Source organism: Schistocerca piceifrons, chromosome 8 (assembly GCF_021461385.2).
Source record: "Schistocerca piceifrons isolate TAMUIC-IGC-003096 chromosome 8, iqSchPice1.1, whole genome shotgun sequence".
Lineage (NCBI taxonomy): Eukaryota > Metazoa > Arthropoda > Insecta > Orthoptera > Acrididae > Schistocerca > Schistocerca piceifrons.
The window spans coordinates 418,904,214-418,919,512 of NC_060145.1; the positions used below are offsets into that span (position 1 = coordinate 418,904,214).

Genomic DNA, 15,299 nt, shown 5'->3' on the forward strand with positions numbered 1-15,299 from the left:
TCATCATAGATACGTTCTGCTGCTTGAATAACAAGGTTTTCACACATTAAGATGGTCGTACCACTGCAATGCGTTTTCGCCCGCATGCGTCATCACCAGCTCGAGAGGAAAGAGGCATAGGGTGGACATAACTTTAGGGCGAACAAAGTAGCGAACGCTGTGCAACGTGCAGCAGAGAGAGACATACCGTCAATGTCGACCTCGTGCAGCATCTGCTGGAGCTCCTCCTCGCGCGCGAACTGTCCCAGGCTGCGCATGACACGGCCCAGCTCGTCCTGCGTGATGCTCCCGTCTCCGTCCTTGTCGAACAGCCGGAAAGCCTCACGGAACTCTGCGGGCAGAAGACCACAAAGGCTGCACATCCAGGTGGCGCAATAGCTGCGGTGGCGAGGGGAAGCCGCTAGCAGGAAAGGGCGAGGCGCGGACACGGATGTTTGCCAATGCGAAATGCTGCTTCTTTAGCGGCGAGAGCACAATGGAGATGTGTGGTTTAAAATTAGCTGAAAACCCGGAATTTCCGTCTCGATAATGCTGAAGCCACAGCATTGTGAGTAATTACGGTTGACGTGGGTAAATACTACAGTGCGTCAGAGAAGTCCCCGTACCTCCAGCCAAAACTCGGCGCTGTAACAAATATAGTTTGGAGGAGGAGGGGGAAGGGGGTCTTGGCACTCGGTTCCTATTTGAGTTAAGAACATCGCGTGATAATTTTTTGGTTTAGCCAGGACCAGGGGCCATTTGTATTACCTTTCGACCGTCTGTCTTACTGTAGCTATATTGTATATTAAGCAACGTTCTGACGACGAACCGGAGCCGACGCCTACGCGGATGGTGCGAATCGATTAATTTCTTTCGCAAAATATGTTAATTGGACTGAAATTAATGCTCAGGTAATGACACCACTTGCATATGCACCACTCGGATTTTAAGTGCAAATACGTGCAAAAAACACTTTTTCTGGGAGCTTTTTGAAGCAAATCACTTCTGTATTTTGAACTTGTACGAATGGGTTCAAACTTTGCGCTAAGGTAGATAAATGGATAAACGCAAGAGGATTTCTTTTTCATCCGATAATCTTTATCCGTTGTCGATATGCGATGGTTTAAAGCGAAGGTAAATGTAGCACGTAAAATCATTAGTACGTGAACTGAATGCGCGGAAAAGATTTAAAGTGATTCAGATAAATGAAAGAAACATTCTTATGATAAAACTGAATGCTCAGTTTCAAAAACTTAGCTTCGTTTGAATTTTGTGTGCAAAAAAATATGTTTTGTAAGTTTTTTTACGCGCATCGCTGATATGTTTCAAACTTGTGCGAATTGGTTCAAATTTCGTAAGAACGTAGACAAATACATTTAATTAATGGTCGTCCTTGTGTTTTGTGAAATCTTTATCCGCTGGCATAATATAGGCAACATGGTTCTAAAGACAATAAAAAAATCCTATACCAGATCAGTCGCCCCCGAATCAACAAAAATCTACATCGGTTGCCAAGCTATGGCGGTCTAATGTCAAAATTACGATAAAGTTGGAAAGAAGAAGGAAAAATTCTCCTATCAAGGCACAAAAAAAGCGAAGATAGGGATTTACAATACGGAAACTAGATTTTCTACTTATCTGACAGCTTCAAAGACATGTAAATCAAAACGTCTTGCCCTATTTGTGCTTTTTTGCGAGTTAATACTACTTGCCCATCCCATTGAGCTTTCTTAGCTGCAAGTTGTTGGCACACCGACATATTGCAATTTATAGGCTGAAGCCCTGATCCTGTGGGCAAAATCCAGAAGATTCGCCAGCTGTAGTAAACAATATATACTATCACATGGCTGAAGAGCATACATGTAATAACTAAATCATTTTTTCTGGGGTGATAAAATTTCTGGGGATGGATTTATTCCTGGGAGGGGGGTTCCATCACGTATCATGTTAATTTACTTTAGACGATGCATTATAGTACATGATATAGGTACTAGTACTAATATGAATATGTCAATATGTTTTGATCTGGATGTCTTTGAAGCTGTAAAATGAGTCGAAAAATTACCTTCTTTTGCACCCCTAACTTTGCCGAGGACATATTCGCCTCTTTTGTTCTATGATAGGGACAGTTTTCATTCTAGTATTGCATATTATATTATTTACGAGAGACATCCAATAACTAAAGAGACAAACTGCTGTAGAAATGAAACATCTTGTAGGAGGAGTTCCGTACTTTCACGTCTTTAGGTTGACACTACTGACAGATAATTTTTTTTTTGTTTATGACCTCCGTATTGAAATTAACTAAACTGAGACCTAGAGTTGGCACATCAAAATATTAGTTTGGCAAGATGGATGGCAAGTTGATATTTAGTGCGACTGTGGAGATGACTAGACTGTTCACCACAAAACGCTTCAATGCCGACTGTATCCTGCCTCCTGTACTGAAGATGAACTTCATCAGGGTGCAGAAAATGCATTTGAAGTGACCATGATTTGGGCAAAAGTAATAAACTCATAATTGTGTTAATATGTACGTTTCCGATACGAGAAATAAATAAATTAATTAATTGCATTTAACGATAGCATGTCCGCATGAAGGTTCCACGTTGATTCAACAACGTGCAATGATCCGTATTTTGCTTTCTGAAGGTGAGAAACCGGCTGATATCTTTTCTGGGACGATTTTATAGTATGGTGAAAGTCGTACGAACAGCGGAAATTTTGATAAGTGTATAGAGCAGTTCAAAAACGGTTGAAGCTCGGTGGCCGACCAGTTGAAGAGTCGCTTGAAATCCGCACTGACGATATTATTTGTGTAGATTGACGTATTAGGGTTGAACATTTAGCAAAAACAGTTGCAGTAAGTGTTGGCACAGTTCATAGCGTTATCAGTAACAAGCTCAATTACAGTAAAACAAGTACAAGACGGCAAGAGTCAGAATGTGCACAAACCATAAAGAACGCTGCGAAAGGGAAGATGACCCTTTTCTGAACAAGATTTTAACGTGTGATGGAACTTGGGTTCACCATTTCGATCCAAAGTTCAGAAACAAAGAGGAGGTCAAATAATTTGTGGGAAAGTGACAACAAGACAAAGGTTCTTTGCACCAGGTATAAAAACGCTATTTCACTATAGGGACAAGTGTTTAATATTGCTAGGGATCATGTTCAGAAGTGGTAAAAGTCTCATTTTGTAAAAATGCAGTTTTTTCTTCATTGTTTCCTTAATTATTGACTGTCCCTCGCTCGCTGTGTTTCTGTTTCCCGTCCTCTGTCCATGCTTCTTGTCGGCTTCGTGTCTTCGTCTTCATCTTGATTGCCTTTTTGGTTGCCCATATTTCTTTCATCTTCCGGCTGTGATCTTGCTTGCGTTATTCGGTCCGTTTTACGCCTGTTCGTTTGTCACAGTGTATCTCATGTAGTCTACTTTTCTTAATGATGTTTCTGAATTTTATTCTGTCGTTTTTGTGTCTGCTGTTATGTTGAGTTGGTTCAGGTCTTTTTTTTTTTACCTCTGCCACCCATTTGTTGTTTCTAGTGGTTAGACAGTCAATGATCTGTTTGGTCAGTCTGTGTGATGGCATTCTGTGTAGGTGTCCGTAGAATTGTAGTCTGAGTTTTCTAATTATTTCTGTGATTGTCTCCATATGTTTGTTTAGTTCCTCTGTAGGTTTCTTGATCTATATTCCATTGTTGTTAGTTGCGCCAAATATTTTCCTAAGTATTTTCCGTTCTACTTTTTCTAGTTGTCTGATACGTATATGCCCTAGGATTAGTGTGGTCTCTGCTGCATATAGTGCCTCGGGGAGCCCCACCGTGTCGTAGTGGCTTAATTTAGCTTTTTGTAAGATAGACTTCTTGTTGTAATGGTTCCACACTACTTTGCATGCCTTGTCCAGTTTAGTTTTTCTTTCTTCGTTTGAGTCTCTGTTATGTCCGCTCATTTGTAGTGTTTCACCGAGGTATTTGAAGTTGCCGCTTTGTAAATCGTGCCGTACTTTGTGTTCAGAGATGAGAGTTCCTTTGTGCTCATAAACTGTGTCTTTTCGTAAGAGATCTGTAGTCCAGTTTTGGAAGCAATTTCGTGTAGTTTTTCAATAGAATATTTTGTTTTGTTTATACCTTTCGTGACAATCGTCAAATCGTCTGAAAAAGCCAGGCATTTAATCTGTAGTTTTCGTAAGGTTATCCCGTGTTGTGATGTCTCCCATTCTTTTATTAATTTATCTAACACTAGATTGAAGAGGAGAGATGAGAGGCCATCGCCTTGTCGGACAACTGTGCGAATTTCAAAGGGCTCTGATAGTTCCCCACAGAACTTTACTTTGGAGGTCGTGTTAGTCAATGTTTGCTCGATGATAGTCCGTGTTTTGTTGTCTACTTTGTATTCTGCTAGAATTTTGAAGAGAGTTTTCCGGTCGATAAAGTCGTATGCCTTTTTAAAGTCGACAAAGTAATGATCATGTTCTGTTTGTGTTGTAAAATTATTTTCAGGTTCCAAATTTGTTCCGTACAAGACACCCCTTTACGGAAGCCTGCTTGGTATTCCCCAATTAAGTGGTAGGTCTGGTATTCTAGTCTGTTTAGTAAAGCTTCAGAGAGGATCTTGTATGTGACCGGTAGTAGGGATATTCCTCTGTAGTTGTTCAGGTCAGTCTTGTCACCTTTTTTGTGTATTGGGAGTATCAGGGCAGTTTTCCAGGCGTCAGGAATTTTCATGGTCTTCCAGATATCTTCCAAGATCTTGTGGATGTCTCTGGTGAGTTCTGGGTCTTGTAACTTCCGGATTTCCGCGATGATGCCGTCTTCTCCTGGTGCTCTACGATTCTTGAGTGACTTAATTATTTCTTTAACTTCTTCTAGAGGTGAGGTTCACTATCTGGATTGTACGTGCTTGTTTCTGTCATCATTTCTTCCATAGGGGGGTCCATGTTGAGGAGTTTTTAAAAGTACGATACCAGAATGTCACAACTGTTTTTGGTATTGGTTTCCAAGGTTCCATCCCGTCTTATGAAGCACAAGTTGGGTGGTTGATATCCAGTCATATTTTCTCTGAACTTTCTTTAGAAGTTTCTTGTATTGTTCTTCGTGAAGTCCGACTCGATCTCAGTCAGTCGCCGTTTATCATACTGTCGTGTTTCACTGCGAATGATTTTCCTTGATTGTTTCTGTGTTTTCAGGAAGTTCATCCAATTCTCTTGGGATTTATGGCTACTAAATTTTTTCCATGCACTGATTCGTTGGTCAATAGCTTGGTCACATGTGTGGTTCCACCAGCGGTGTTTCCTTGTGCGTGGTGCTTGTGCTAGTTTCCTGGCCTCTCGGATTCTTCCTGAAAGTTGTGTCCAGTCTGTCGTTTCCTCTACTTTAATTTTGTCTAATATTTGTGTCTGGTTTAAAGCAAGGTATTCTGGATCTGGTCCAACAATTTTGTTCTTATGGAGCTTTTTAGTTATTTGCGTAAGGCACGACCGTGATATATATATATATATATATATATATATATATATATATATATATATATATATATATATATATATATATATATATATAAGAGCTGAGATATTGACAGCATTTCCAACGTGTCCGGTTCGTGTACCGTTAAAAATGGTCCAAACAGGTATTGAGATGACATCCTGCTCCTTAACGTAACATGGAGTGGGGGTTTCTTTTCAATTCTTGCACATATGGGATTTTTTCTTAGACGATAAAATCATATTTGAACTCTGTTATCTGCTATATATCGCTTTGGGGATTCCGTTCAGATTCTTTCTTCTCAGTTGCTCCTTCTGGCTCGCTCAGTGTGTGTCCAAACAGGTATCGAGACGACATCCATCCCCTTAACGTAACATGGAGTGGGGTTTCCTTTTCAATTCTTGTACATATGGGATTTTTTCGTAGACGATAAAATCACATTTGAACTATGTTATCTGCTATATATCGCTTTGGGGATTCCGTTCAGATTCTTTCTTCTCAGTTGCTCCTTCTGGCTCGCTCAGTGTGTGTCAATCAGTTTCCACTTTTTTCTCACACATACGTTATTTTATACATATCTGGATTGTTTTCTTCATATTCTAGCCACCAAATATTATAATGTTCTGGAGACACCTATTTATGAAACTTTCTATCAATGATGATGCATTTTTGTCTACTTTTCAACTTACCACTTGTCTCAACCTCCCTGTGTGCCTCAATGTTCTTACATTCCAGAATCCAATATGGGTTTTCCTTTTCAAACCAAAGGTCATCATATCCTTTGGATCCATCCAGTTATTTCTCCCTTTAGTTTCTGTGATTTTAATGTTTTGGAGTTACGGGTTATTGGCCCACAGACCAAGAGTGTTCTGGTGGGGCTGCCAACTCATGGTCTGGACACCTTCCAAGATTTGACGTCAGGATCCTACCGCTTAGATAGATGGTCTTCATTCTTGAGTATCCATCTTCCACAGTAAGGGCTATGCGTATCAGCGTTGTCCTGGGCCACATTGTGGTGTTACATCAGGGCTCTGTTCCTGCTGCCACACAATCACAGAATGAAAAGATAATATGACAGGGCACTGTGTGTCATTGTTTGTCTGGGTTCTCTGTGGAGCAGTGCTCAGCTCAGGAGAACCTAACAATAGCTAAACAACTGCTGGTTTAGGCCTTTACTTCGTTGTAACACACGAATACCTTGTCCACACAGACAGTGTTTCATTGAGGTAGCATGTCCTAAGGGCGTATGCAAACACTGCTTATTGGCAGCCTGACTGGTCGGCCGAAATCCCCCCCTCCTACCCGAACTGAGCAGGTTGCTCACCCACCTGCAATATATATAAATGACCTAGTAGATAGTGTCGGAAGTTCCATGCGGCTTTTCGCGGATGATGCTGTAGTATACAGACAAGTTGCAGCATTAGAAAATTGCAGCGAAATGCAGGAAGACCTGCAGCGGATAGGCACTTGGTGCGGGGAGTGGCAACTGACCCTTAACATAGACAAATGTAATGTATTGCGAATACGCAGAAAGAAGGATCCTTTATTGTATGCTTATATGATAGCGGAACAAACACCGGTAGCAGTTACTTCTGTAAAATATCTGGAAGTATGCGTACGGAACGATTTGAAGTGGAATGATCATATAAAATTAATTGTTGGTAAGGCGGGTGCAAGGTTGTGATTCATTGGGAGAGTCCTTAGAAAATGTAGTCCATCAACAAAGGAGGTGGCTTACAAAACACTCATTCGACCTATACTTGAGTATTGCTCATCAGTGTGGAATCCGTAGCAGATCGGGTTGACAGAGGAGATAGAGAAGATTCAAAGAAGAGCGGTGCATTTCGTCACAGGGTTATTTGATAAGCGTGATAGCGTTACGGAGATGTTTAGCAAACTCAAGTGGGAGACTCTGCAAGAGAGGCGCTCTGCATCGCGGTGTAGCTTGCTGTCCAGATTTCGAGAGGGTGCGTTTCTGGATGAGGTATATTGCTTCCCCCTACTTATACCTCCCGAGGAGATCACGAATGTAAAATTAGAGAGATTCGAGCGCGCACGGAGGCTTTCCGTCAGTCGTTCTTCCCGCGAACCATACGCGACTGGAACAGGAAAGGGAGGCAATGTCAGTGGCACGTATAGTGCCCTCCGCCACACACCGTTGGGTGGCTTGCGAAGTGTAAATAATAGTGATAATAACGACGTGTAGCTAGGGCCTTCCGTTGGGTAGACCGTTCGCCTGGTGCAGGTCTTTCGAGCTGACGCCACTTCGGCGACCTGCGCGTCGATGGGGATGAAATGATGATGATTAGGACAACACAACACCCAGTCCCTGAGCGGAGAGAATCTCCGACCCATCCGGGAATCGAACCCGGGCCCTTAGGATTGACATTGCGTCACGCTGACCATTTTTTTTTTTTTTTTTTTTTTTTTTTTTTTTTTTTTTTTTTTTTTTTTTTTTTTTTTTTAGGGCCTCCCATTTCCCCTTTTAGCCCTTCCATTCGCTCTCCTTCATGCGCCTTCTTTGGCGAGTTTCAATGTCCCAAATTGCATGACAATGTTAGAAAATTGTAATCCGAATAGATTACCGTGAAAATAACTCTCTCTATAATACTATTGACTGCATAAACGGAACGCAAAATATTCTTCCATTAGAATTTAAACAAAAATGAGAAAGAAGCAAAAGTAAAAAATTAAGAGAGGAAATTAAACTTCTTCAGTGATGCACGTCTTATGCATGAGAATAGTTTTTCCCTACTATTCTTGTGCTGTGGCATGGCTCCTGTTACTTTTTGGGAAAACATGCTTTTCGGTCGATTTCATATTATTTAGGTATTAACCGTTGCCTTGTTTCTGAAACAAAATTTGCATCATATTTTTATGGTCTTTGTTCCGGTATATTTTGAAGTATTCGTCTTTCAGATATTCTCGATATTCTTGTAGATTGTCATTGCCTTTGTTGTTGATAATTGACAAAATTTCCGAATAGCCACAAGATGACATTATTTTTTTGTGGTGGAAAGAAAATTTCTTCTGGGAACAGTATATCGTGTAGAGTGATTTCTCTTCCATCGGTCCGTTTGAGAAAAGCAACTTGCAATACAATGTCATTCCAAATAGTCTTGAATCCATTACAGATGAAGCGATGCTTTAAGGAGTACAAATTGTGACATTTCTGGCACACATTTGTTGCATGTAGTCCTACTGAATACAGTTTTTCATTGGTAGTAATAATGTTGACAACTCTGTACCATGACGCTTGCACTTCCGTAATCAGTGTTTTGCTATTTATATTAGTCCATATTTTTTTCCCAGATTTTGTTGGGATACTTCAGCTCCATTTCATTTTTGTTGTCGCGTGATTGTAACTTATCTACTATATATTTACTTGTCCTCTTATTTTTGTCTGTTAAAATGCATGTCAAGTAGCTTAATTCTACATAAAAATCCTTAATATGCTTTAGGCTGTAATTTATGTTGTGAACATCTATTGGCGGCGGACGCGGAGTATAAAGGTAGATGTAGATGTAGATGTGAGTCCACTGTGGCCGCATGGTGGACCTTACATGCCGTCACTGACAAATGTGGGATGCTACGTAGCATTTGGTTCTAGCATGTAGAGGTCAGTTAGCAAACTGATGCACCCAGATCACAGACCAAGCTGCTATAAAAACGACCACACAAAGGCGAACAGGTCGGGGCAGTCCCGATCGGCAGGTCGCCCAGCTGGTTGACCTGTGTACGGTGTTATTCCTATAACAAGTTCTCATTAGGGCAGAGTGGTGCATACCTTTCATCTGCGACCTGGTGACCCCGCGGTGTGCGGCGGCGGGAGCGGCCTGCGTGCTGAAGGCGGCGTCGGGGGAGGTGCGCACAGGCACCCCCACCCCCACCCCAGGGGAGGCCGTGCCCGCGCCAACCCCCACTCCACCGGTGACGCTGCCGCTGCTGCTGCTGTGGCTGGAGCCGGTCAGCTGGTGCTGCTGCTGCTGCCCCTGGCTGGCCACCCCGGTGCCGGCGGTCTGGCGCGTCTGCGGGACACAACAGCAGGACGACTGCTCACAGCGACTCCAGAGCCCGCACCAGGCACGCGGCACAGAGCACAGAGCACAGAAGAACGCCAGGGGACAGGGTAGGGGACAGGTGTCGTGGGGACAGGGGACTATGGAAAAGAGGTGTGGAACTGTGACAGGCTAATGATTTATACAGGGTGTTACAAAAAGGTACGGCCAAACTTTCAGGAAACATTCCTCACACACAACGAAAGAAAATATGTTATGTGGACATGTGTCCGGAAACGCTTAATTTCCATGTTAGAGCTCATTTTAGTTTCGTCAGTATGTACTGTACTTCCCCGATTCACCGCCAGTTGGCCCAATGGAAGGAAGGTAATGTTGACTTCGGTGCTTGTGTTGACATGCGACTCATTGCTCTACAGTACTAGCTAGCATCAAGCACATCAGTACGTAGCATCAACAGGTTAGTGTTCATCACGAACGTGGTTTTGAAGTCAGTGCAATGTTTACAAATGCGGAGTTGGCAGATGCCCATTTGATGTATGGATAGCACGGGGCAATAGCCGTGGCGCGGTACGTTTGTATCGAGACAGATTTCCAGAACGAAGGTGTCCCGACAGGAAGACGTTCGAAGCAATTGATCGGCGTCTTAGGGAGCACGGAACATTCCAGCCTACGACTCGCGACTGGGGAAGACCTAGAACGACGAGGACACCTGCAATGGACGAGGCAATTCTTCGTGCAGTTGACGACAACCCTAATGTCAGCGTCAGAGAAGTTGCTGCTGTACAAGGTAACGTTGACCACGTCACTGTATGGAGAGTGCTACGGGAGAACCAGTTGTTTCCGTACCATGTACAGCATGTGCAGGCACTATCAGCAGCTGATTGGCCTCCACGGGTACACTTCTGCGAATGGTTCATCCAACAATGTGTCAATCCTCATTTCAGTGCAAATGTTCTCTTTACGGATGAGGCTTCATTCCAACGTGATCAAATTGCAAATTTTCACAATCAACATGTGTGGGCTGACTAGAATCCGCACGCAATTGTGCAATCACGTCATCAACACAGATTTTCTGTGAACGTTTGGGCAGGAATTGTTGGTGATGTCTTGATTGGGCCCCATGTTCTTCCACCTACTCTCAATGGATCACGATATCATGATTTCATACAGGATACTCTACCTGTGCTGCTAGAACATGTGCCTTTACAAGTACGACACAACATGTGGTTCACGCACGATGGAGCTCCTGCACATTTCAGTCGAAGTGTTTGTACGCTTCTCAACAACAGATCCGGTGACCGATGGATTGGTAGAGGCGGACCAATTCCATGGCCTCCACGCTCTCCTGACCTCAACCTTCTTGACTTTCATTTGTGGGAGCATTTGAAAGCTCTTGTCTACGCAACCCCGGTACCAAATGTAGAGACTTTTCGTGCTCGTATTGTGGACGGCTGTGATACAATACGCCATCCTCCAGGGCTGCATCAGTGCATCAGGGATTCCATGCGACGGAGAGTGGGTGCATGTATCCTCGCTAACGGAGGACATTTTGAACATTTCCTGTAACAAAGTGAAGTCACGATGGTACGTTCTGTTGCTGTGTGTTTCCATTCCATGATTAATGTGATTTGAAGAGAAGTAATAAAATGAGCTCTAACATGGAAAGTAAGCGTTTCCGGACACATGTCCACATAACATGTTTTCTTTCTTTGTATGTGAGGAATGTTTCCTGAAAGTTTGGCCGTACCTTTTTGTAACACCCTATATTCTGACCTCAAATATTCCAACATGCAACTATAGTACCTCGGTCAAATGTTAAATCAGAAAACGGATCGAAGCCATCTGTCCACACAGTCTGTGACCATAATAGGATTAAAATGGAGGATCGCACAGAAAAGGCCCAAATACTAAACGCCTTTTCCAAAACTGTTTCACAGAGGAAGATCGGACTGTAGTGACTCCCTTAAATCATCGAAAGAATGACAAAATGGCAGATATCGAAATAATGACCAATGAATAGAAAATCAGCTGAAATCGCTCAAGGGAGGAAGCGCCACTGCAACTGACGAGGTTCGTTCGATTTTGCAAACAGTACACGAAGGAACCGCTTTATTGGCAGCAATGTACTGTAGATCAATGGAAGAGTGAAGCATTCCCTTTTTTTCATTTTTGAATCATCACTCTTCTCAATTATTCAAAAACAACCTTAATCGCATTTATTATTATTATACCGCCAACTGGTTTCAATCCGACGTAGGGGTCATTTTCTGGGCGACCTCATCATACAACAGCTAAAATTACATAAATTTAAAATATGTTACCCATTGGTCGACTGCTGGTGGTGTCACTCCTGTCTACATAACGGCAGGAAAGTATGCGAGACTAACTCTTCGTATGGGCTTAAATAGTGTGCTGAGATCACGTGAATAGACGGCAAGACCCCCAGCGGCAGTTTGTTATACGTAATTACTAGTCACCTTGGTTTAACATAAATTTAAGTGACAGTAAATAACAGAAAACGGAACCATTCCGTTCAAAAAAAGTTACAATTATAGTGTTAATTATAAAATAATTACAAATGTTCCGTAGTCAACTCGTAAAATTCGTAAAAGTATACTACGTTATGTGCCATAATATAAAGTAAAACAATTTGCGACACACAAAAATTGGTGTCGTCTTGTCATATAATATATCTATTCGTACATTTACGTCGAAAACATTTGAGTCAATTTACTAAACGGCTAATATGGAAGAACTACAACGCCCTCCACTCCTTGCGGTGAGGACGCCGTTGCCATGGATTATAAAGCGTATATCAGGCGCCATCTAGTCTGTGTAGCGAGGACGCCGTCGTTGTGGTAGCAGTCTTCTGACTGGTTTGATGCAGCCCGCCACGAATTTCTCATGTAGCAAATTTTTCATCTCAGGGCAGCACTTGCAACCTATGTCCTCAATTATCTGCTGGATCTATTCCACTCTGTCTTTCTTTCCAGGTTTTACCCTCTACAGCTCCCTCCATTACCACAGAAGTTATTCCATGATATCTTAACGGATGTCCCATCATCTTGCCAGTGTTTTCCATACGTTCCTTTCCTCTCAGATTCTACCCAAAACCACCTCATTGCTTACGTTATCCGTCCACCTAATTTTTAACATCCGTCTATAGCACCCCATCTCAAATGCTTGGATTCTCTTGGGTTCTGGTTTTCTCACAGTCTACGTTTCTTTAGCATACAATGCTGTACATTCTCAGAAACTTCTTCCTCAAATTAAGGCCTATGTCTGATACTAGTAGACTTCTCTTGTCGGGATGCCCTTTTGCCAATGCTACTCTGCTTTTGATGTCCTCCTGCTCCACCTGTCATTGGTTATTTTGCTGCCTAGGTAGCACAATTCTTTAACTTCATCTACTTCATGACCATCAATCATCATGTTAAGCTGCTCGCTGTTCACATTCCTGCTGCTTCTCATAACTTTCATCTTTCTCTGATTTACTCTCAATCCATATTCTGTACTCATTACACTGTTCATTCCATCAGGAGATCCTGTAATTCTTCTTCACTGTCGGTGAGGATAGCAATGTCATCATGATACATTGATATCCTTTCACTGAGAATTTTACTTAAATCTTGAACCTTCCTTTTATTTCCATTGTTTTTTCTTCGAAGCATAGATTGAACAGCAGGGGCAAAAGACTACTTCCCTGTCTTACAATCTTTTTCTGAGCACTTCGTTCTTGGTCTTCCACTATTATTAGTCCCTCCTGGCTCTTGTACATATTGTCTCTCCCCAAAGCTTACCCTAATTTTCCTCAGAATTTCGAACATCTTGCACTATTTGACTTTGTTGAACGCTTTTTCCAGGTCAATATATCCGATGAACGTGTCTTGATTTTTATTTAGTCTTGCTTCCATTATCAACCGCAACGTCAGAACTGCCTCTCTCGTGCCTTTAACTTCGCTAAAGCCAAACTGATCATCATCTAAAACCTACTCAATTTTGTTTTCCATTCTTCTGTATATTATTATTGTCAGCAACTTGGGTGAATGAGGTGCTAGGCTGATTGCGTGATAATTCTCGCACTTGTCGGGTCTTGCAGCCTTCGGAATTGTCAGGATGATATTTTTCGGAAGTCATATGGTACATCTATTACTAGCTGAAATTTATTACCCGTTCAATATCCTCATATACTTTCTCCATCTTTTAATTTTCAGCTTGCGACGTCGGCATGTATATCTGAACTATCGTTGTCAGTGTTGGTTTGCTGTCGATTTTGATGAATACAAACCTATCACTGAACTGTTCACAGTAGCACACTCTCTGTCCTACCTTCCTATTCGTAACGGATTCTACTCCCGTTATACGATTTTCTGCTACTGTTGATATTGCCCTATAATCAGCTGACCAGACTCTTGTCTTCTTTTCGTTTCACTTCACTGACTACCACCATATGTAGACTGAGCATTTGCATTTCGCTTTTCAGATTTTCTAGCTTGCCTACTAAGTTCAGACTTCTAGCATTTCCCCCCCCCCCCCCCCTCGCAGTCTTGTCCTCATGATAACCTCCCCTTGGTGGCAGTCCTCTCCCGGAAATCCGATTGGGGACTGATCCGGAATCTTTTGCGAATGGGGAGATCATCATGATACTTTTGGTACATGCCCTGTGAATACAGATACGCGTCTTTAATACAGGGAAAGATAATTCCATCAGATTGTTTGTAAAAGCGACTAAGTACACTACCTTATCAAAAGTTTCCTAATATTCCTATGTAATGTGGCATTTGCCACTATATGTCACTAGAGGTGGACCCTCCGGTATAAAAGGGGATGGAGAATATTATGAAGTGCAGTAACAGCAAAATGGGTCGGTTAGGAGAGTTCAGTGACTTCGAATATGGACTAGTCATTTGACGTCAGTTGAGTATCAAATCCATCGAGGACAACAGAACTCTTCTAAAGCTGCCAAAGCAGACTGTTCGTCACGTGAGTGTGAAGTGGAAACGCGAAGAACAACGGCAGCTGAACCAAATGCAGGTAGAGCTCATGTACAGGTGGACAGGGACCGCCGTGCGTTGCGAGGGTTTGTTGTAAATCGCATGAACTCATTGGAAGAAATCACTCGTGAGTTCCATAATGCTACCAGCAGTCCAGCTACCACGATGACTATGCGTAAGGAGTTAAAAAACAATGGAGTACAGTGATTCAGCAACTCCTCATAAGCAACATACACTGACGAGCCAAAGAAACTCGTACACTTGCCTAATATTGTGCAGGACCCCCGCGAGCACGCAGAAGTGCCGCAACACAACGTGGCATAGACTCGACTAATGTTTGAAGTAGTGCCGGAGGGAACTGACTTCATGATTCCTGCAGGGCTGTCCATAAATCCGTAAGAGTACGAGGGTGAGGAGACATCTTCTCACCAGCACGTTGCAGGAATCCCAGATATGCTCAATAACGTTCACGTGTGGGGAGTCTGGTGGCCAGCGGAAATGTTTAAACTCAGAAGAGTGTTCCTGAAGCCACTCTGTAGCAATTCTGAGGTGTGGAGTGTCGCATTGTCCTGCTGTAATTGCCCAAGTCCGTCGGAATGAACAATGGACATGAGTGGATGCAGGTGATCAGACAGGATGCTTACGTACGTGTCACCTGTCGGAGTGGTATCTAGACATATCAGAGGTCCCACATCACTCCAACTGCACACGCCCTACACCATTACAGAGCCTCCACCAGCTTAAAGAGTCCCTTAATGACATGCAGGATCCATGGGTCAATACAATTTGAAACGGGACTCCAGCCATCAACAGTCCAATGTCGGTGTTG

The 15,299-nt window shown here is 42.7% G+C and overlaps 1 protein-coding gene across 1 annotated transcript in view; it reads right to left on the reverse strand.

Annotated features, from left to right (window-relative positions):
• LOC124711597 (neo-calmodulin-like) overlaps positions 1-15,299 on the reverse strand; it is a 468,518-nt gene that overhangs the window by 30,418 nt on the left and 422,801 nt on the right. The window contains exons 3-4 of the mRNA XM_047241753.1: positions 9,245-9,485; positions 188-331 (exon numbers count right to left, since the gene is read on the reverse strand). Coding sequence (XP_047097709.1) covers positions 188-331; positions 9,245-9,485 — 385 coding nt within the window. The remainder of the gene's footprint in view (positions 1-187; positions 332-9,244; positions 9,486-15,299) is intronic.